The sequence below is a fragment of the Trachypithecus francoisi genome, unplaced genomic scaffold, assembly GCF_009764315.1.
Source record: "Trachypithecus francoisi isolate TF-2019V2 unplaced genomic scaffold, Tfra_2.0 Lachesis_group2, whole genome shotgun sequence".
NCBI lineage: Eukaryota > Metazoa > Chordata > Mammalia > Primates > Cercopithecidae > Trachypithecus > Trachypithecus francoisi.
The window spans coordinates 130,928,294-130,950,328 of record NW_022681465.1 but is presented as its reverse complement, the minus strand read 5'-3'; the positions used below and the strand labels follow the sequence as shown (position 1 = coordinate 130,950,328).

Here is a 22,035-nt window from a genome sequence, read left to right as displayed (position 1 = left end):
GACAGGAGGTACTGGTCTTTGGCCCAAGGGTTAGAGACTGCTGCTTTAACCTACTGAAATTGATTTTGAACTTCTGATCTCCAGAGCTGTAACAGAGTAAATTTGTTTTGTTCTAAATGGCTGTGTGTTCATGTTTTACAGCAGCAATGGGAAACAAATACAGTCTGATTCATCTTGTTTTACTTCCATGCTTTGAGAGTGCCTGTGTTCAGTAAACATTTCTTGACCAAATAAATATCAGATGATATTCTGAATCATTGAGCAAAGAGCACATACTACTTTTAGGAGATTTTCTTTTGCCTTTTCGTTTCATTGGCATCCCATTAAAGTAGGCAGGGTAGAATTTACATTTTATTAGCCCTGCTTTATAAATGAGGAAGCTGAAGAAACTTGCCCAAATAAATCGATTACTGTGTCCTTGTTCTTTCCAGAACATCACATACCTACAGCTCCAATAAGGCACATGAGGATGAGGATCCCAATGCAGAAGAAGATGTCTATGTTCATGCGCCGCTCAATCTTGCTGCGTTTGTAGCGGGGGCCGCTGTTGTTCAGCATGGCTTTCGTCTCGTGGCCTTTGAGAGAAAATGAGGAAATCAGTCCCTTAGCTCCTGTTTGCCTATGTCTTACACCATTCCCTCAGCTCGTCTCACAGGAGCTTAAGATAAAAAAGAGGCTTCACTCTTTAACTTGAACTTGCCCTGCCTCAGAAGGTTGCTGAGAACAGCTGTAGGGGCCTCACATGATTTACCAGCAGGTCCTCTGTGAGCATCCCCTTCATGCATGCCAGACACTGTGGTGGGCACTGACAGAGCTTCCATGCACAGGCTGTGCCCTGCACAACTCTAGAGCATAGCCCTTATTCTGTATTTGCCAAAGATTTATAAGTTTATTATGAACAGAGTTCTGGCAAATGATAGCAAGCTGTCTTAAAGAAGGGCTGTCTTTTCCTAATTGGCACAAAGGTTCTGTTCCACCTGTTATGGGCGAGCAGCGGGATACAACGGCAAGACATAGTGTTCACATTCTAGTGAAGATATACAAGAAGACAGAAAGGATAATTATCATTATTAATAAGTCATGTGAAGTACATAATACACAGTAAACAAAAGGCCAAGGTGGAAAAGAGGTGGTGTTGGAGATCCTGCTCAGGGAAAGCTGCTCCAAGGAGATGATATTGAAGGGAGGCCTCAAGGGAGAGTGGAGCTGGCAGCAGAGTTTTCGACTGAGGAACTGTATGTGCAAAAGACCTGTGGTAGGACAGTGCCTGGGACCAGTAGTTTCCCTCCTTGTTTCTTTGGTCATGCCTAAGTTGTTGATGTTGCCTGAGCAAGAGTAGTAGGGACCAAAGGCCCCCACCCCAGCACTAACCCTGGGGAACTCCACTCCTATGTTGAAGTTTTGCATACAATTTTGGTCAAAGAAAGGATGGCAAAGTTTGAAAACTACCAATCTCATCCAGTCACCTTCTTCCCTACTAGAGTAAGCTGAGGGCTAGAGGGTAAAAAGGATCTGCCTAAAGTGAAAGAATAAGTCAATGTCAGAGTCACATTGCAAACCCAAGACTCAGATTGCCAGTCTAGTTCTCCTTTCACCAACCCCTGGGACCCAAGGTCACACACCTAAGAGCTAAGAGTCAAACTGAGACTTTGTCTTTAGACGGAGTCTCTCCTTTGGGGCTGCTAAATGTTAACTACAGTGCCATACTCCTCAGCAGTAAAATGAATAAAACACCAGTCACATATTTTCTGTGCAAAATTAAAGAAAACCAATACATCAGCTCCAGAAGCAAACGGCTTTAATGCTGTTTAGCTAGTTGCCTTGTGGATTTAAACTAGCAACAAAACAGTAAGAGTGAAAAAACTCTAGGCTTTTAAAATTAGACTCAAGTTGTTGCAGTTGTGAGTGGGGATTCCAGCCGCACCCCTGGGTCTGTAGCCTCTCTGCCTGCCTCTCAGCCTCACTCCATTCAGGGATCCTGGGACTATCCCCTTCACCCACCTGATCCTTGCCTTCTGAGACCCCTCTGTTCTTTTGGAAAGAGGGGTTCAAAGGGAGGCAGTATGGGACAGTCGATAAGAGTGTGGGCTCTGGAGTCAGAGCTCAGCTCTATGAATACTTGACCTTGGTTTGCAGAGAGTTCAACTCAGGAGGCATGTGACCTTGGGTGAGTGAATCTCTTTGTACTTCAATTCCTCATCTGAAAAATGGAGATGATTGTGGTATATGAAGTGGGAAAATAAATCAATATACACAAGGTACTAAATTAGTTTCTGGTAAGTTGGGACTCAGTGTTTGCTGTGAGGAGCACACACCTCTACATTGAACCTCTTTCTTCTGTAAATCTCATCTTGGCCTTTTTAGGCCTTTGACTCTGAGGCCCTGTTTTATCCATTGATAATGTCAAGGGTGAAATGAGCATTCTGGACCATTGCTCTCAACCAGGAGTGATTTTACTCCCCAGAGGACATTTGGCAACGTCTTGAGAAATTTGGGGTTATCTCACTTGGTGGGGCATGCTAATGCATCTCATAGGTAGAGGCCACAGAGGCTGCTAAATACACTACAGGACAGTCCCTGTCACAATGAATAATATGGACCAAAATGTCAATGGTGCCAAAGGTGAGAACCCCAGCTCTAGATAATAATGCTAAAAACAACTGGTATCTTTTCTTTCTCATATTTTTGAGGGCCTGATGTATTCCAACTGTCATATTAGGCCCTTTTCACAGATAATCTCATTTGAACCTTATAAAGCTACAAGGCAGAAATTATTAGTCCATCTTTCATTGAAAGTCCAACCATCTTGTTCAGGAACATGCAGAATATGAAGGAATTTTACCCCTAGGCAGTCCGACTAGCTAGAGCCATGGTTAACACTCCACATCTGCTGCCTATATACCACTCCCATCACCTACTCAAGGTTTCTTCTTTATTTCTGTTCAGCCAGAGAAGCGAAGCTCTAAATCTATGTGGTTATGATTACTATTTTCTTTTTTGGTAGAGTGGAGATTGCTGGAGAGTTCATTTTTAATAGGTTTACCAGATGGTGTTGAACTCCATTGCTAAAGGTCTTTGAAATAAGTCATCTCAACTGACAAATATAATGCCCCTCTCCCAAATTAGGGAAAGCTGGCTAAATAGTGACATTATTTTTTAAAGGAACTGTTTTTCTTTGACAATCCCAAAGAGTAAATCTTGTGGTAGATGGATATTTAAATGCTCTTCTATGTCCATTGGAAGTGGTGTTCTATGGAGACCAAACCAAACACAAAAGCAAATAAGCAAACTATTCCAAAGTGTCCCAGTTAGTGGAAGACTCAGAAGAAAACACATTCTGGAGTTTTCCAGTGAAGGTAGATGCTCCAGAGAGACCCTGTTTCCTCTATTGTGGCAGAAGTCTTCAGGTGTTCATGTAACAACAGGTGCATTGAGTACCTACGAGCACTGGTGTTAAGTACTAGACATACAGCAGCCCCAAGACTGCCCTCCAAGAGTTTAGATTTCATTGTGAGAAGTCCTGCTATTATCTTTTTTTCATTGGAAAGCAGGATCAAAGTTGGAAGGAGAGATAGGCCTCCATATCTGGAGCCATAAAATAAAGGTAATAGTAAAAACATAACTGCAAAAACAACTAAAACCCACTAGCCCTCTCTTTGCTATAGGCAGTGCTGGATGCTTTTCATGTGCTGAGTAACTTGATCCTTACAAACACTCTATGAGACAGATACAAATATTCTCCCCACTGTACAAATGAGGAAATTGAGGCTCCAAAGGGAAAGTTGTTAAGTTTGGTGAGGTTATTCCACAGACTCAAGAAGATACACTTCATTCTAACTTTAGTTAGTAGCACAAAACCATTGGGGTGATTGAGTATGAATCCCTTTCCCTGTCTTGTGCAGATGGGTGATATTAACTCGGAATCTCATCGTGTCTCCTGTAGAGTGAGTGAACTGCTGTGATTCCTAGCCTCCGTTTGCTTAGCTGAGAAATGGGAATTACATGAGTAAATGGGAAGTTACTGTGAACTGTTGTCAGTTCCCATTGACTGAAGATGGATTTGGGGGAGAGGATGGAAGGGGAAGGACAAAGGAAAATTCAGACAAAAGGAACTACCCAGAGACAATGACCTGCATAGATGACAATGCCAACAGCCATCTCGGTGTTTCTGATGGTGCAGCCTCGAAGCAGAAGACTCTCACAGCCAACGCCAGTCCTGGTCTGGTCAGGATGCTCCCTGGTGAGGATGAATAAAAGACACGGGGTGGTTTGGTGGTCTCTCCATGCTGTTACTGGGTAGTGTCACAGAACTAGAAGTGGTGAGTGAATATGATCCCTCTCCTCCCTGTTTTTTCAGAAAAGTGATGGTAGCTCAGAATCTAATCCTCTTCATGTTCAAGGGCAGATCTCTTCATTGATCCTAGGAGGTCTGGGTAGGAGCTAGACCATTAGGAGGGAATTGTCCACCCTGAGAAAACTGTCATTTACCAACATAAAAGGCAGAACTCTGTTGAAAAAGACTTAGCTTCAATTCTCACATTCAAAATGTTTTTATGCAGAGTGAAGCAAAAAATCCGGCCAAACCTCACCAAAACCAAGATGGTGATGAGAGTGACCTCTGCTCGTCCTCACTGCTACACTCCTACCAGAGCCATGACAGTTTATAGATGCCATGGCAACATCAAGAAGCTACCCTATATGGTCTAAAAATGGGAGAAACCCTCAGCTCTGGGAATTGCCCATGCCTTTCCCAGGAAACTGGTGAATAATCCACCCCTTGTTCAGCATATAATCAAGAAATATCCATAAAAATGGGAACCAGTAGGGCCAGGTGCAGTGGCTCAAGCCTGTAATCTCAGCACTCTGGGAGGCCGAGGTGGGTGAATCACGGGGTCAGGAGTTCTAGACCAGCCTGGCCAACATGGTGAAACCCCATCTCTACTAAAAATACAAAAAATTAGGCGTGGTGGCAGGCGCCTGTAATCCAAGCTACTTGGGAGGCTGAGGCAGGAGAATCGCTTGAACCCGGGAGGCAGAGGTTGCAGTGAGCTGAGATCGCACCATTGCACTGCAGCCTGGGCTATGGGGTGAGACTTCATCTTAAAAAGAAAAAAAAAAAAAAAAAAGGGCAAGGGGTCGCTCTGTCATGGAGTAACTCTTCTTTTATCTCTTTACTTCCTTAATAAATTTGCTGTCAGCTTAAAAAACAAACAAACAAACAAATTTGATTTAGGGGCAAAGTGCAAGGGAACTGGCTTATGGCCAATTCTGCCTAGGAGGCAGATCCTAAGAGTAGAGATAGTTTCTTCCTTCTTTTAGTCCAGAGAGCATTGCAGTTTTCCACCTCACACTAGAAACTTCTGAGTCCAATCGACTCTAGTTATTACCCGAGGTCTGGCCTTTACTCTATCCTGACGCCGTTCCTTTGAGATTTTCAGCAAGCTTAAATATAACTTTCCAAAATTATTGGGGAGAACAGAAAAATAATAATCTGAACTCTTAGAGCTTGTTTTTAAACTCGTAGTTCTTCAGTACTTCTTATTGCTAAGTCCAGTTATAAGCCTTTTTCACTCAAGTCTCATGACAACCTTATAAGATAGGGCATATTATCATACCCACTTTATAGATAGGGAAACTGAGGCAAGTTCATAAAGCCAGGAAATGGCAGAATGGGGATTCAAAACTAGTCTGGCCACAGAGTGCCCTACTGCCACTCAATATGCCTTTAATGCTCATGATTCCTCACTGTGTTTATAAACTACATTTGCTTACATGATTTTGACTCTTTGTGGTCTGGGAAATTAGCAGAGTGATTACTTTTACTTATGAAAAAGTGGAAGCTCAGAGTGGCTGAGATTTTTCAAAGGCTATACAGCTAGTACATGGGACATCCTTAAATCAGGGAACCTAGGTCACAGACACCCACCCTATTGAGATTTTCACTACATTAGGGTACCTAAAGTACTACCCCACTCACCCACACTAAATCAGAGTCATTTTTATTTTCAGTTCTGCTGAATATGTCAAGGAGGATGTATAATTTCATGCTGGTATATTCTTGACCCTATTCTTTTTTTTTATTATTTAAGTTTTAGGGTACATGTGCATAACATGCAGGTTTGTTACATATGTATACTTGTGCCATGTTGGTGTGCTGCACCCATCAACTCGTCAACACCCATCAATTCGTCATTTATACCAGGTTTAACTCCCAATGCAATCCCCCCCTTCCCCCTCCCCATGATAGGCCCCGGTGTGTGATGTTCCCCTTCCCGAGTTCAAGTGATCTCATTGTTCAGTTCCCACCTATGAGTGAGAACATGCGGTGTTTGGTTTTCTCTTCTTGTGATAGTTTGCTAAGAATGATGGTTTCCAGCTGCATCCATGTCCCTACAAAGGACGCAAACTCATCCTTTTTTATGGCTGCATAGTATTCCATGGTGTATATGTGCCACATTTTCTTAATCCAGTCTGTCACAGATGGACATTTGGGTTGATTCCAGGTCTTTGCTATTGTGAATAGTGCTGCAATAAACATACATGTGCATGTGTCTTTATAGCAGCATGATTTATAATCTTTTGGGTATATACCCAGTAGTGGGATGGCTGGGTCATATGGTACATCTAGTTCTAGATCCTTGAGGAATTGCCATACTGTTTTCCATAATGGTTGAACTAGTTTACAATCCCACCAACAGTGTAAAAGTGTTCCTATTTCTCCACATCCTCTCCAGCACCTGTTGTTTCCTGACTTCTTAATGATTGCCATTCTAACTGGTGTGAGATGGTATCTCATTGTGGTTTTGATTTGCATTTCTCTGATGGAGAGTGATGATGAGCATTTTTTCATGTGTCTGTTGGCTGTATGAATGTCTTCTTTTGAGAAATGTCTGTTCATATCCTTTGCCCACTTTTTGATGAGGTTGTTTTTTTCTTGTAAATTTGTTTGAGTTTTTTGTAGATTCTGGATATTAGCCCTTTGTCAGATGAGTAGATTGCAAAAATTTTCTCCCATTCTGTAGGCTGCTTGTTCACTCTGGTGGTAGTTTCTTTTGCTGTGCAGAAGCTCTTTAGTTTAATTAGATCCCATTTGTCAATTTTGGCTTTTGCTGCCGTTGCTTTTGGTGTTTTAGACATGAAGTCCTTGCCCATGCCTATGTCCAGAATGGTACTACCTAGGTTTTCTTCTAGGGTTTTTATGGTATTAGGTCTAACATTTAAGTCTCTAATCCATCTTGAATTAATTTTCGTATAAGGAGTAAGGAAAGGATCCAGTTTCAGCTTTCTACTTATGGCTAGCCAATTTTCCCAGCACAATTTATTAAATAGGGAATCCTTTCCCCATTTCTTGTTTTTGTCAGGTTTGTCAAAGATCAGATGGCTGTAGATGTGTGGTATTATTTCTGAGGACTCTTTTCTGTTCCATTGGTCTATATCTCTGTTTTGGTACCAGTACCATGCTGTTTTGGTTACTGTAGCCTTGTAGTATAGTTTGAAGTCAGGTCGCGTGATGCCTCCAGCTTTGTTCTTTTGACTTAGGATTGTCTTGGCAATGCGGGCTCTTTTTTGGTTCCATATGAACTTTAAAGCAGTTTTTTTTCCAATTCTGTGAAGAAACTCATTGGTAGCTTGATGGGGATGGCATTGAATCTATAAATAACCTTGGGCAGTATGGCCATTTTCATGATATTGATTCTTCCTATCCATGAGCATGCTATGTTCTTCCATTTGTTTTGTGTCCTCTTTGATTTCACTGAGCAGTGGTTTGTAGTTCTCCTTGAAGAGGTCCTTTACATCCCTTGTAAGTTGGATTCCTAGGTATTTTATTCTCTTTGAAGCAATTGTGAATGGAAGTTCATTCCTGATTTGGCTCTCTGCTTGTCTGTTACTGGTGTATAAAAATGCTTGTGATTTTTGCACATTAATTTTGTATCCTGAGACTTTGCTGAAGTTGCTTATCAGCTTCAGGAGATTTTGGGCTGAGACAATGGGGTTTTCTAAATACACAATCATGTCATCTGCAAACAGGGACAATTTGACTTCTTCTTTTCCTAACTGAATACCCTTGATTTCTTTCTCTTGCCTGATTGTCCTAGCCAGAACTTCCAACACTATGTTGAATAGGAGTGGTGAGTGAGGGCATCCCTGTCTTGTGCCAGTTTTCAAAGGGAATTTTTCCAGTTTTTGCGCATTCAGTATGATATTGGCTGTGGGTTTGTCATAAATAGCTCTTATTATTTTGAGGTACGTTCCATCAATACTGAATTTATTGAGCGTTTTTAGCATGAAGGGCTGTTGAATTTTGTCAAAAGCCTTTTCTGCATCGATTGAGATAATCATGTGGTTCTTGTCTGTGCTTCTGTTTATATGCTGGATTACGTTTATTGATTTGCGAATGTTGAACCAGCCTTGCATCCCAGGGATGAAGCCCACTTGATCATGGTGGATAAGCTTTTTGATGTGCTGCTGAATCCGGTTTGTCAATATTTTATTGAGGATTTTTGCATTGATGTTCATCAGGGATATTGGTCTAAAATTTTCTTTTTTGTTGTGTCTCTGCCAGGCTTTGGTATCAGGATGATGTTGGCCTCATAAAATGAGTTAGGGAGGATTCCCTCTTTTTCTATTGATTGGAATAGTTTCAGAAGGAATGGTACCAGCTCCTCCTTGTACCTCTGGTAGAATTCAGCTGTGAATCCATCTGGTCCTGGACTTTTTTTGGTGGGTAGGCTATTAATTATTGCCTCAATTTCAGAGCCTGCTATTGGTCTATTCAGGGATTCAACTTCTTCCTGGTTTAGTCTTGGAAGAGTGTAAGTGTCCAGGAAATTATCCATTTCTTCTAGATTTTCTAGTTGATTTGCGTAGAGGTGTTTATAGTATTCTCTGATGGTAGTTTGTATTTCTGTGGGGTCGGTGATGATATCCCCTTTATCATTTTTTATGGCGTCTATTTGATTCTTCTCTCTTTTCTTCTTTATTAGTCTTGCTAGCAGTCTGTCAATTTTGTTGATCTTTTCAAAAACCCAACTCCTGGATTCATTGATTTTCCAGAGGGTTTTTTGTGTCTCTATCTCCTTCAGTTCTGCTCTGATCTTAGTTATTTCTTGCCTTCTGCTAGCTTTTGAATGTGTTTGCTCTTGCCTCTCTAGTTCTTTTAATTGTGATGTTAGAGTGTCAATTTTAGATCTTTCCTGCTTTCTCTTGTGGGCATTTAGTGCTATACATTTCCCTGTACACACTGCTTTAAATGTGTCCCAGAGATTCTGGTATGTTGTATCTTTGTTCTCATTGGTTTCAAAGAACATCTTTATTTCTGCTTTCATTTCGTTATGTACCCAGTAGTCATTCAGGAGCAGGTTGTTCAGTTTCCATGTAGTTGAGTGGTTTTGATTGAGTTTCTTAGTCCTGAGTTCTAGTTTGATTGCACTGTGGTCTGAGAGACAGTTTGTTATAATTTCTGTTCTTTTACATTTGCTGAGGAGTGCCTTACTTCCAATTATGTGGTCAATTTTGGAATAAGTGTGACGTGGTGCCAAGAAGAATGTATATTCTGTTGATTTGGGGTGGAGAGTTCTATAGATGTCTATTAGGTCCGCTTGGTGCAGAGATGAGTTCAATTCCTGGATATCCTTGTTAACTTTCTGTCTCGTTGATCTGTCTAATGTTGACAGTGGAGTGTTGAAGTCTCCCATTATTATTGTATGGGAGTCTAAGTCTCTTTGTAAGTCTCTAAGGACTTGCTTTATGAATCTGGGTGCTCCTGTATTGGGTGCATATATATTTAGGATAGTTATCTCTTCCTGTTGAATTGATCCCTTTACCATTATGTAATGGCCTTCTTTGTCTCTTTTGATCTTTGATGGTTTAAAGTCTGTTTTATCAGAGACTAGGATTGCAACCCCTGCTTTTTTTTTGTTCTCCATTTGCTTGGTAGATCTTCTCCATCCCTTTATTTTGAGCCTATGTATGTCTCTGCATGTGAGATGGGTCTCCTGAATACAGCAGACTGATGGGTCTTGACTCTTATCCAGTTTGCCAGTCTGTGTCTTTTAATTGGAGCATTTAGTCCATTTACATTTAAAGTTAATATTGTTATGTGTGAACTTGATCCTGTCATTATGATATTAACTGGTTATTTTGCTCATTAGTTGATGCAGTTTCTTCCTAGCCTCGATGGTCTTTACATTTTGGCATGTTTTTGCAATGGCTGGTACCAGTTGTTCCTTTCCATGTTTAGGGCTTCCTTCAGGGTCTCTTGTAAGGCAGACCTGGTGGTGACAAAATCTCTAAGCATTTGCTTATCTGTAAAGGATTTTATTTCTCCTTCACTTATGAAACTTAATTTGGCTGGATATGAAATTCTGGGTTGAAAATTCTTTTCTTTAAGAATGTTGAATATTGGCCCCCACTCTCTTCTGGCTTGTAGAGTTTCTGCCGAGAGATCTGCTGTTAGTGTGATGGGCTTCCCTTTGTGGGTAACCCGACCTTTCTCTCTGGCTGCCCTTAAGATTTTTTCCTTCATTTCAACTTTGGTGAATCTGGCAATTATGTGTCTTGGAGTTGCTCTTCACGAGGAGTGTCTTTGTGGTGTTCTCTGTATTTCCTGAATTTGAATGTTGGCCTGCCCTAGTAGTTTGGGGAAGTTCTCCTGGATGATATCCTAAAGAGTGTTTTCCAACTTGGTTCCATTTTCCCCCTCACTTTCAGGCACCCCAATCAGATGTAGACTTGGTCTTTTTACATAATCCCATACTTCTTGCAGGCTTTGTTCATTTCTTTTTCTTCTTTTTTCTTTTGGTTTCTTTTCTTGCTTCATTTCATTCATTTGATCCTCAATCGCTGATACTCTTTTTTCCAGTTGATCAAGTCGGTTACTGAAGCTTGTACATTTGTCACGTACTTCTCGTGTCATGGTTTTCATCTCTGTCATTTCATTTATGACCTTCTCTGCATTAATTAGTCTAGCTGTCAATTCTTCCACTCTTTTTTCAAGATTTTTAGTTTCTTTGTGCTGGGTACGTAATTCCTCCTTTAGCTCTGAGAAGTTTGACTGAAGCCTTCTTCTCTCATCTCATCAAAGTCATTCTCTGACCATCTTTGATCAATTGCTGGCGATGAGCTCTGCTCCTTTGCAGGGGGAGATGCGCTCTTATTTTTTGAATTTCCAGCTTTTCTGCCCTGCTTTTTCCCCATCTTTGTGGTTTTATCTGCCTCTGGTCTTTGATGATGGTGACGTACTGATGGGGTTTTGGTATAGGTGTCCTTCCTGTTTGATAGTTTTCCTTCTAACAGTCAGGACCCTTAAGGTAGGTCTGTTGGAGATTGCTTGAGGTCCACTCCAGACCCTGTTTGCCTGGGTATCAGCAGCAGAGGTTGCAGAAGATAGAATATTGCTGGACAGTGAGTGTACCTGTCTGATTCTTACTTTGGAAGCTTCCTCTCAGGGGTGTACTCCACCCTGTGAGGTGTGGGGTGTCAGACTGCCCCTAGTGGGGGATGTCTCCCAGTTAGGCTACTCAGGGGTCAGGGACCCACTTGAGCAGGCAGTCTGTCCGTTCTCAGATCTCAACCTCCGTGTTGGGAGATCCACTGCTCTCTTCAAAGCTGTCAGACAGAGTCATTTGCATCTGCAGAGGTTTCTGCAGCTTTTTTTGTTGTTGTTGTTTAGCTGTGCCCTGTCCCTAGAGGTGGAGTCTACAGAGACAGGCAGGTTTCCTTGAGCTGCTGTGAGCTCTACCCAGTTTGAGCTTCCCAGCGGCTTTGTTTACCTACTTAAGCCTCAGCAATGGCGGGCGCCCCTCCCCCAGCCTCGCTGCTGCCTTGCAGTTAGATCACAGACTGCTGTGTTAGCAATGAGGGAGGCTCCGTGGGCGTGGGACCCTCCCGGCCAGGTGTGGGATATAATCTCCTGGTGTGCCCATTTGCTTAAAGCGCAGTATTGGGGTGGGAGTTACCCGATTTTCCAGGTGTTGTGTGTCTCAGTTCCTCTGGCTAGGAAAAGGGATATCATTCCCCCTTGCGCTTCCCAGGTGAGGCGGTGCCTTGCCCTGCTTCACCTCTCGCTGGTCGGGCTGCAGCAGCTGACCAGCACCAATTGTCCGGCACTCCTTAGTGAGATGACCCCAGTACCTCAGTTGAAAATGCAGAAATCACTGGTCTTCTGTGTCGCTCGTGCTGGGAGTTGGAGACTGGAGCTGTTCCTATTCGGCCATCTTGCTCCGCCCTCCTTGACCCTATTCTAATGTTTGTCTATCCTACTTTTTAATGCAAAGGATGCTATAGCAAATAATAATCTGTAGTTAGAATATAACTGTTTTGATTTCATTGTATTAATTTTTACCTCCTAAGAATAGCAAGTCATCCTGGTTTCCCATAGGGCCCTGTGATATAAATTTTCCTTTTCAAATAAATTTTAGAAAAAGGTAATTAAAAATCTGGTGGACAGATTTTACTGAATATGATAAAAATCATAAAGGTGGCCTAAGAATGACTGAGGTTCAGGACCCACCACTGCTCTCTCTGTTTATTAAGGAGGAGGCTGGCTATGGATTTAATATTGGGCTAATGAATCTTGCTTGCCTCACTGTCGGTAGCTTGTGGTTTCAAGATTGATTTTAGGGTGTTCTGAAGTGATAGCATATGAGAGAGGCTTCTACTTCTCTCAGTTGTAATGTTCCATTTTCAAAGAATGGTAGAAAATGATTTGCTATCTTATAGCTGCTGTCTACTTAGCGCTCTTGATTTACAAGGATGCTCTATTATATTTTCTAGACTAGCATTTCTCAACCTTGGTGCTATTAATATTTTGGACTACACAAATCTCTGCTGGGATGGGGGGCTGTCCTGTGCATTGTAGCATCCCTGGCCTCTACCCAATGGATGCCAACAGCGCCCCTCCCCAGTTGTGGCAAGAAAGATGATTCTAGACATTGTCAAATGTCCCCTGGTTGGAGTGGTGGTGCTGGTAATGGTGGTGATTGACCCTGGTTGAGAACCACTGCTCTGTAGAGATTCTTTGGTTCAAAAGTCACATTTTTCAAAGTGGACACCCCTAACTTCCAAACAGATCATTAAAAACTGTCCATCTTCTAGCCAGCCTGTGCAGCCTCAGGGAGATTCTAAATTAACGGGACCCACAGAGGCTTCTGGGAAACCCAGAGGCATCAGACCAGTCGGTCTGCTAGGGAAGAAGGTGCAGACCATCTGTGGGTGCCAGGCCTGAGGGTATTCTCCTTGCTGGGTACAGCAAGGATGTAGGAGCACAGCAAGGAATTCTCCTTCATTCCATGGGTTAGCTACTCCACTGTCCAACTGGACTTTTAGGACTCATCCATGAGGCCCAGGCAGGTGCAGGATGGACAGGTCTCCCAGAGCAGCAACTAGGAAGAGGAGGTGCTGGGAGCTGAGTGAAGCTGGGAAAGTTCTGTCCTGAAATCTGTCTGAGAGGGGTAGGCTGGAGCCCAGGTTGAAAGGTGAGAAAGGCTGGCTGTTGGCCTGAGCTGTTTTGGGGAAAAAGGGTCCTAAACAGAAATCTAGCAACAAGGCTGCTCTCTAAGAGAATATGGAGAGTGACTCAAGACATGAGGGATTTGGGATGAATCAAGTTCACAAACCTAAGGCACAAGGGGCGCCCTTTTCTTCAGAGCAGATGACAGACTTTACCTCTCCTTTGCAGCAAGGTCCTTTTCCCAGGGCCTCAGGCCCTTCTCTGCCTGTCTCCTTCTGCTCACTCTGTGTATTTTAAAAGTAATTTGCCTACAAAAGCTACGGTTTCTGTGGTATTATTCTTATTGTTTCCCCTTTCTATTTCTCCTCTTGATATCCCATATGGTCTGAGGACATGTTGGTGGAGGAATGCAAAGACAACTGCATTTCAGGGAGCTACTGAAGCCTCATTCCAGGCCCTATTGGTGGAAAAGTTGGTGTAACATGGCTGAGCTTCGCAATGTACTGCTATGGAAAGCACACTGGGGTTGGAGTCAAAAGACCCCCATATAAGTCCTGGCTTTGTCTTGTACCTGCTGTGAGTTAGGGAGAATCTTTGCATCTATAAAGTCTCAGATCATTATAATCCACGTCATGATACTCTCTTTCTGGGGTCATTGTGAAGATTACATGTGATAATGTTCTCTGGAAGTCCTCTAAAAGCTGTTAAACCACAAGCTTGTCCAACGCATGGCCCACATGCGGCCCAGGGTGGCTTTGAACATGGCCCAACACAAATTCATAAACTTTCTTAAAACATTATGATATGATGATGATGATGATGATGATGATTTAGCTCATCAGCTTTTGTTAGGGTTAGTATATTTTATGTGTGACCCAAGACAATTCTTCCAGTGTGGCCCAGGGAAGCCAGAAGTTTGGACACCCCTGTAGGAAAGCATTGTATATGGGCATATACTCACATCTGTTATTATGGCTCTTATTTAAAAAAAATTTTTTTTATTATACTTTAAGTTCTAGGGTACATGTGCACAACATGCAGGTTTGTTACATATGTATACATGTGCCATGTTGGTGTGCTTCACCTATTAACTCGCCATTTACATTAGGTATATCTCCTAATGCTATTCCTCCCTGCTTCCTCCACCCCACGACAGGCCCTGGTGTGTGATGTTCCCCTTCCTGTGTCCAAGTGTTCTCATTGTTCAGTTCCCACCTATGAGTGAGAACATGTGGTGTTTGGTTTTCTATTCTTGTGATAGTTTGCTGAGAATGATGGTTTCTAGCTTCATTCATGTCCCTACAAATGACATGAACTCATCCTTTTTTTATGGTTGCATAGTATTCCATGGTGTATATGTGCCACATTTTCTTAATCCAGTCTGTCACTGATGGACATTTGGGTTGGTTCCAAGTCTTTGCTATTGCAAATAGTGCCGCAATAAACATATGTGTGCATGTGTCTTTATAGCAGCATTATTTGTAATCCTTTGGGTTACTACCCAGTAATGGGATGGCTGGGTACAATGGTGTTTCTAGTTCTAGATCCTTGAGGAATCGCCACACTGTCTTCCACAATGGTTGAACTAGTTTACAGTCACACCAACAGTGTAAAAGTGTTCCTATTTCTCCACATCCTCTCCAGTACCTGTTGTTTCCTGACTTTTTAATGATTGCCATTCTAACTGGTGTGAGATGGTATCTCATTGTGGTTTTGATTTGCATTTCTCTGATGGCGAGTGATGATGAGCATTTTTTCATGTGTCTGTTGGCTGCATAAATGTCTTCTTTTGAGAAGTGTCTGTTCATATCCTTTGCCCACTTTTTGATGGGGTTTTTTTTTTCTTGTAAATTTGTTTGAGTTCTTTGTAGGTTCTGGATATCAGCCTTTTGTCAGATGAGTAGATTGCAAAAATTTTCTCCCATTCTGTAGGTTGCCTGTTCACTCTGATGGTAGTTTCCTTTGCTGTGCAGAAGCTCTTTAGTTTGATTAGATCCCGTTTGTCAATTTTGGCTTTTGTTGCCATTGCTTTTGGTGTTTTAGACATGAAGTCCTTGTCCATGCCTATGTCCTGAATGGTATTGCCTAGGTTTTCTTCTAGGGTTTTTATGGTATTAGGTCTAACATTTAAGTCTCTAATCCATCTTGAATTAATTTTCGTATAAGGAGTAAGGAAAGGATCTAGTTTCAGCTTTCTACTTATGGCTAGCCAATTTTCCCAGCGCTGTTTATTAAATCGGGAATCCTTTCCCCATTTCTTGTTTTTGTCAGGTTTGTCAAAGATCAGATGGCTGTAGATGTGTGGTATTATTTCTGAGGGCTCTGTTCTATTCCATTGGTCTATATCTCTGTTTTGGTACCAGTACAATGCTGTTTTGGTTACTGTAGCCTTGTAGTATAGTTTGAAGTCAGGTCGCGTGATGCCTCCAGCTTTGTTCTTTTTGCTTAGGATTGTCTTGGCAATACAGGCTCTTTTTTTGATGCCATATGAACTTTAAAGCAGTTTTTTCCAATTCTGTGAAGAAGGTCATTGGTAGCTTAATGGGGATGGCATTGAGTCTATAAATTACCTTGGGCAGTATGGCCATTTTCATGATATTGATTCTTCCTATCCATGAGCCTGGTATGTTCTTCCATTTGTTTGTGTCCTCTTTTATTTCATTGAGCAGTGGTTTGTAGTTCTCCTTGAAGAGGTCCTTCATATCCCTTGTAAGTTGGATTCCTAGGTATTTTATTCTATTTGAAGCAATTGTGAATGGGAGTTCACTCATGATTTGGCTCTCTGTTTGTCTGTTACTGGTATATAAAAATGCTTGTGATTTTTGCCAATTGATTTTGTATCCTGAGACTTTGCTGAAGTTGCTTATCAGCTTAAGGAGGTTTTGGGCTGAGACAATGGGGTTTTCTAAATATACAGTCATGTCATCTGCAAACAGGGACAATTTGACTTCCTCTTTTCCTAATTGAATATCCTTTATTTCTTTCTCCTGCCTGATTGCCCTGGCCAGAACTTCCAACACTATGTTGGATAGGAGTGATGAGAGAGGGCGTCCCTGTCTTGTGCCAGTTTTCAAAGGGAATGCTTCCAGTTTTTGTGCATTCAGTATGATATTGGCTGTGGGTTTGTCATAAATAGCTCTTATTATTTTGAGATATGTTCCGTCAGTACCAAATTTATTGAGTTTTTAGCATGAAGAGCTGTTGAATTTTGTCAAAGGACTTTTCTGCATCTATTGAGATAGTCATGTGGTTTTTGTCTTTGGTTCTGTTTATATGCTGGATTATATTTATTGATTTGCGAATGTTGAACCAGCCTTGCATCCCAGGGATAAAGCCCACTTGATCCTGGTGGATGAGCTTTCTGATGTGCTCCTGGATTCGGTTTGCCAGTATTTTATTGAGGATTTTTGCATCAATGTTCATCAGGGATATTGGTCTAAAATTCTCTTTTTCTATTGTATCTCTGCCAGGCTTTGTTATCAGGATGATGTTGGCCTCGTTCGAGTTAGGGAGTATTCCCTCTTTTTCTATTGATTGGAATAGTTTCAGAAGGAATGGTATCAACTCCTCCTCTTTGTACCTCTGGTAGAATTCGGCTGTGAATCCGTCTGGTCCTGGACTTTTTTGTTTGGTAGGCTATTAATTATTGCCTCAATTTCAGAGCCTGCTATTGGTCTTTTCAGGGATTCAACTTCTTCCTGGTTTAGTCTTGGGAGAGTGTAAGTGTCCAGGAAATTATCCATTTCTTCTAGGTTTTCTAGTTTATTTGCTTAGAGGTGTTTATAGTATTCTCTGATGGTAGTTTGTATTTCTGTGGGGTCAGTGGTGATATCCCCTTTATCATTTTTTATGGCGTCTATTTGATTCTTCTCTCTTTTTTTCTTTGTCTTGCTAGCAGTCTGTCAATTTTGTTGATCTTTTCAAAAAACCAGCTCCTGGATTCACTGATTTTTTGGAGGGTTTTTTTCTGTCTCTCTCCTTCAGTTCTGCTCTGATCTTAGTTATTTCTTGCCTTCTGCTAGCTTTTGAGTGTGTTTTATCTTGCTTCTCTAGTTCTTTTAATTGTGATGTTAGGGTGTCAATTTTAGATCTTTCCAGCTTTATCTTGTGGGCATTTAGTGCTATAAATTTCCCTGTACATACTGCTTTAAATGTGTCCCAGAGATTCTGGTATGTTGTATCTTTGTTCTCATTGGTTTCAAAGAACATCTTTCTTTCTGCCTTCATTTTGTTGTGTACCCAGTAGTCATTGAGGAGCAGGTTGTTCAGTTTCCATGTAATTGAGTGGTTTTGATTGAGTTTCTTAGTCCTGAGTTCTAGTTTGATTACACTGTGGTCTGAGAGACAGTTTGTTATAATTTCTTTTCTTTTACATTTGCTGAGGAGTGCTTTGCTTCCAACTATGTGGTCAATTTTGGAATAAGTGTGATGTGGTGCTGAGAAGGAGGTATATTCTGTTGATTTGGGGTGGGGCATTCTGTAGAAGTCTATTAGGTCTGCTTGGTGCAGAGCTGAGTTCAATTCATGGATATCCTTGTTAATTTTCTGTCTGTTGGATCTATCTAATGTTGACAGTGGGGTGTTAAAGTCTCCCATTATTATTGTGTGGGATTCTAAGTCTCTTTGTAAGTCTCTAAGGACTTGCTTTATGAATCTGGGTGCTCCTGTATTGGGTGCATATGTATTTAGGATAGTTAGCTCTTCTTGTTGAATTGATCCCTTTACCATTATGTAATGACCTTCTTTGTCTCTTTTGATCTTTGATGGTTTAAAGTCTGTTTTATCAGAGACTAGGATTGCAACCCCTGCCTTTTTTTGTTTTCCATTTGCTTGGTAGATCTTCCTCCATCCCTTTATTTTGAGCCTATGTGTGTCTCTGCATGTGAGATGGGTCTCCTGAATACAGCAGACTGATGGGTCTTGACTCTTTATCCAATTTGCCAGTCTGTGTCTTTTAATTGGAGCATTTAGCCCATTTATATTTAAGGTTAATATTGTGATATGTGAATTTGATCCTATCATTATGATGTTAGCTGCTTATTTTGCTTGTTAGTTGATGCAGTTTCTTCCTAGCATCAATGGTCTTTAAATTTTGGCATGTTTTTGCAGTGGTTGGTACTGGTTTTTCCTTTCCATATTTAGTGCTTCCTTCAGGAGCTCTTGTAGGGCAGGCCTGGTGGTGACAAAATCTCTCAGCATTTGCTTGTCTGTAAAGCATTTTATTTTTCCTTCACTTATGAAGCTTAGTTTGGCTGGATATGAAATTCTGGGTTGAAAATTCTTTTAAGAATGTTGAATATTGGCCCCCACTCTCTTCTGGCTTGTAGAGTTTCTGCCGGGAGATCTGCTGTTAGTCTGATGGGCTTCCCTTTGTGTGTAACCCGACCTTTCTCTCTGGCTGCCCTTAACATTTTTTCCTTCATTTCAACTTTGGTGAATCTGACAATTATGTGTCTTGGAGTTGCTCTTCTCAAGGAGTATCTTTGTGGCATTCTCTGTATTTCCTGAATTTGAATGTTGGCCTGCCTTGCTAGGCTGGGGAAGTTCTCCTGGATAATATCCTGCAGAGTGTTTTCCAACTTGGTTTCATTCTCCCTGTCACTTTCAGGTACATCAATCAGACGTAGATTTGGTCTTTTCACATAGTCCCATATTTCTTGGATGCTTTGTTTCTTTTTGTTCTTTTTTCTCTACACTTCTCTTCTTGCTTCATTTCATTCATTTGATCTTCAGTCACTGATACCCTTTCTTGCAGTTGATCGAATCAGTTACTAAAGCTTGTGCATTTGTCACATACTTCTCATGCCAAGGTTTTCAGCTCCATAAGGTCATTTAAGGACTTCTCTACATTGGTTATTCTAGTTAGCCATTCGTCTAATATTTTTTCAAAGTTTTTAGCTTCTTTGCAACGGGTTCGAACTTCCTCCTTTAGCTCAGAGAAATTTGATCGTCTGAAGGCTTCTTCTCTCAACTCATCAAAGTCATTCTCCGTCCAGCTTTGTTCTGTTGATGGCAAGGAGTTGCGTTCCTTTGGAGGGTGAGAGGTGCTCCAATTTTTAGAATTTTCAGCTTTTCTGCTCTGTTTTTTCCTCATCTTTGTGGTTTTATCTACCTTTGGTCTTTGATGATGGTGATGTACAGATGGGGTTTTTGGTGTGGATGTCCTTTCTGTTTGTTAGTTTTCCTTCTAACAGTCAGGACCCTCAGCTGCAGGTCTCTTGGAGTTTGCTAGAGGTCCATTCCAGATGGTGTTTGTCTGGGTATCAGCAGCGGAGGCTGAAGAAGAGTAAATATTGCTAAACAGCAAATGTTGCTGCCTGATCGTTCCTCTAGAACCTTCGTCTCACAGGGGTACCTGGTTGTGTGAGGTATCAGTCTGCCCCTACTTGGGGTGCCTCCCAGTTAGGCTACTTGGGGACCAGGGACCCACTTGAGGAGGCAGTCTGTCCATTCTCAGATCTCAAACTCCATGCTGGGAGAACCACTACTCTCTTCAAAGCTGTCAGACAGGGACATTTAAATCTGCAGAGGTTTCTTCTGCCTTTTGTCTGGCTATTCCCTGTCCCCAGAGGTGGAGTCTACAGAGGCAGGCAGGCCTCCTTGAGCTGTGGTGGACTCCAGCCAGTTCGAGCTTCCTGGCCACTTTATTTACCTACTCAAGCCTCAGCAATGGCGGGCGCCCCTCCCCCAGGCTTGCTGCCATTATGGCTCTTACTTTGTGAGAAGACTAGTGGTCTGATATGGGATCAGAATTGCAGTAAAATTCTTATCCTGAACCAAAGTTGAGGAATAAGAGTAGCAATTATCCTAATAGCAGAAGCCACTGTTAACTGAATATTTCCTCTCTGCCAGTTGCTGTGCTAAGGGCTTTGTGTATGCTGACACTTAATCTTAGAAAAGAAAAACTCTTTGATATAGATATAATTTTATTTTATGGATGTGGAAACAGGCTCAGAGAGGTGAATTAATTTACCCAAGGTCATATGGGTTGTAATTTGCAGAACCCCAATTCAAACCCAGATCTGTCAAATTCCAAAGTCCCTATTCTTACCTACAATGCAATATAGGCACTTAAAAAAATTGATCTTAATTAAATCATATTCACCTTCCTGAATCAGAGCACAATCTTGATTTTGATGCTATTTTACAAAGGTTTTTTTTTAAAAAAACAAAACAAAACAAACAAAAACAACAACAACACTGGTGAATTTAACTAGCACTCAAAAAAAAAAAAAAAAATAGAAAAAGTTTCCCAATTTAAATTTCTCTAGTCCTTCTTTATCACACACACAAAATAAAATTCCTCAGGATGAAGATGCTTATTTCTTTGGTCATTTCTAGACAATATATTTTCTAGCTGCAGTGGAGATATTTACTAGCAGCATGGAACATGAGATACTTACATATAACCCTTAAATTTGTTGAGGTGGTTGTTGGGTTTCTCACACACAATGGTATTGTGGAAAAGCTCTGGTTCGAACTGTACCTCCTGTGAGAGAGAGGACTCTGTGAGTTTATTAATTCAGAGGGATCTAGTCTTAATAGGATCATTGGGAGAGCTAATCACTGTTAGAACCATTGCAAATAAGGTAATCCCTGCTTTGTCACACTTTGATAGTTGTAATATGTCAGAAAAAAAGAGTTAAGTCCTCATTAAGGAAGAGAAAGCAAATGTCAATGAAAAGTTTGATGCAGGGCAGAGGGAGGTGACTACCGTGATTGCATTTCTCTGACCTGCCTGGGTCTGGGGCTCTAACCCAGATCTAATAGAACTTACTGCAATGATGGAATGTTCTGAGTCTGCATTGTGCAGTATGGAAGCCACTAATCACATGTGGCTATTGAGCACTTGAAGTTTGGTAGGTTGACCAAGGAATTGTTTTCTTTAAAAATTTAATTTGATTTTAATTAAGCTTAAATAGCTACATGTGGCTAGTGGTTATCACATTGGACACCATAGAAATAGATTATTAAAAAGAAGGCATTATAAATCACACCACATAGAGGTATTCACAGCTAAAATGCTTGTGCATGTAATACTTCCAGGGTTTTAAAAATCTATATCCATTGACTGGGCATGGTGGCTCACGCCTATAATCCCACCACTTTGGGAGGCTGAGGCAGGCAGATCACGTGAGGTCAGGAGTTCAAGACTAGCCCGGTGAAACCCCGTCACTACTAAAAATACAAAAATTAGCCAGGCATGGTGGTGTGTGCCTCTAATCTCAGCTACTCAGCAGGTTGAGGCACGAGAATCGCTTGAACCTGGGAGGTGGAGGTTGCAGTGAGCCAAGATTGCACCACTGCACTCCAGCCTGGCAGAGCAAGACTCTGTCTCAAAACAAACAAATAAATATATATATATACACACACACATATATATACATATATGTATATATATATATATACACATATATGTATATCTCCACACCCACATATATTTGTGTAGGTATATACATGTGTATTTACACATTTTAACAATGAGATTTAGTGTTCATAAATCTTGAACATTTTTACATGTTGTTAAATTTTTCTACATCTTTATTAACATTTGCACAAAAACCTATTGTATGAATATGTGGCAG

General features: G+C 41.3%; 1 protein-coding gene across 5 annotated transcripts in view; it reads right to left on the bottom strand.

Moving 5' to 3' along the window:
- Positions 1 to 22,035, bottom strand: part of ATP10B (ATPase phospholipid transporting 10B (putative)) — a 280,240-nt gene that overhangs the window by 72,209 nt on the left and 185,996 nt on the right. For 3 of the 5 annotated variants that reach the window (XM_033180385.1, XM_033180386.1, XM_033180387.1), the window contains 3 exons: positions 20,854 to 20,939; positions 4,131 to 4,237; positions 444 to 575 (listed from right to left, as the gene is read on the bottom strand). In XM_033180385.1, coding sequence (XP_033036276.1) covers positions 444 to 575; positions 4,131 to 4,237; positions 20,854 to 20,939 — 325 coding nt within the window. The remainder of the gene's footprint in view (positions 1 to 443; positions 576 to 4,130; positions 4,238 to 20,853; positions 20,940 to 22,035) is intronic. The other 2 variants (XM_033180388.1, XM_033180389.1) reach the window with 1 other exon arrangement.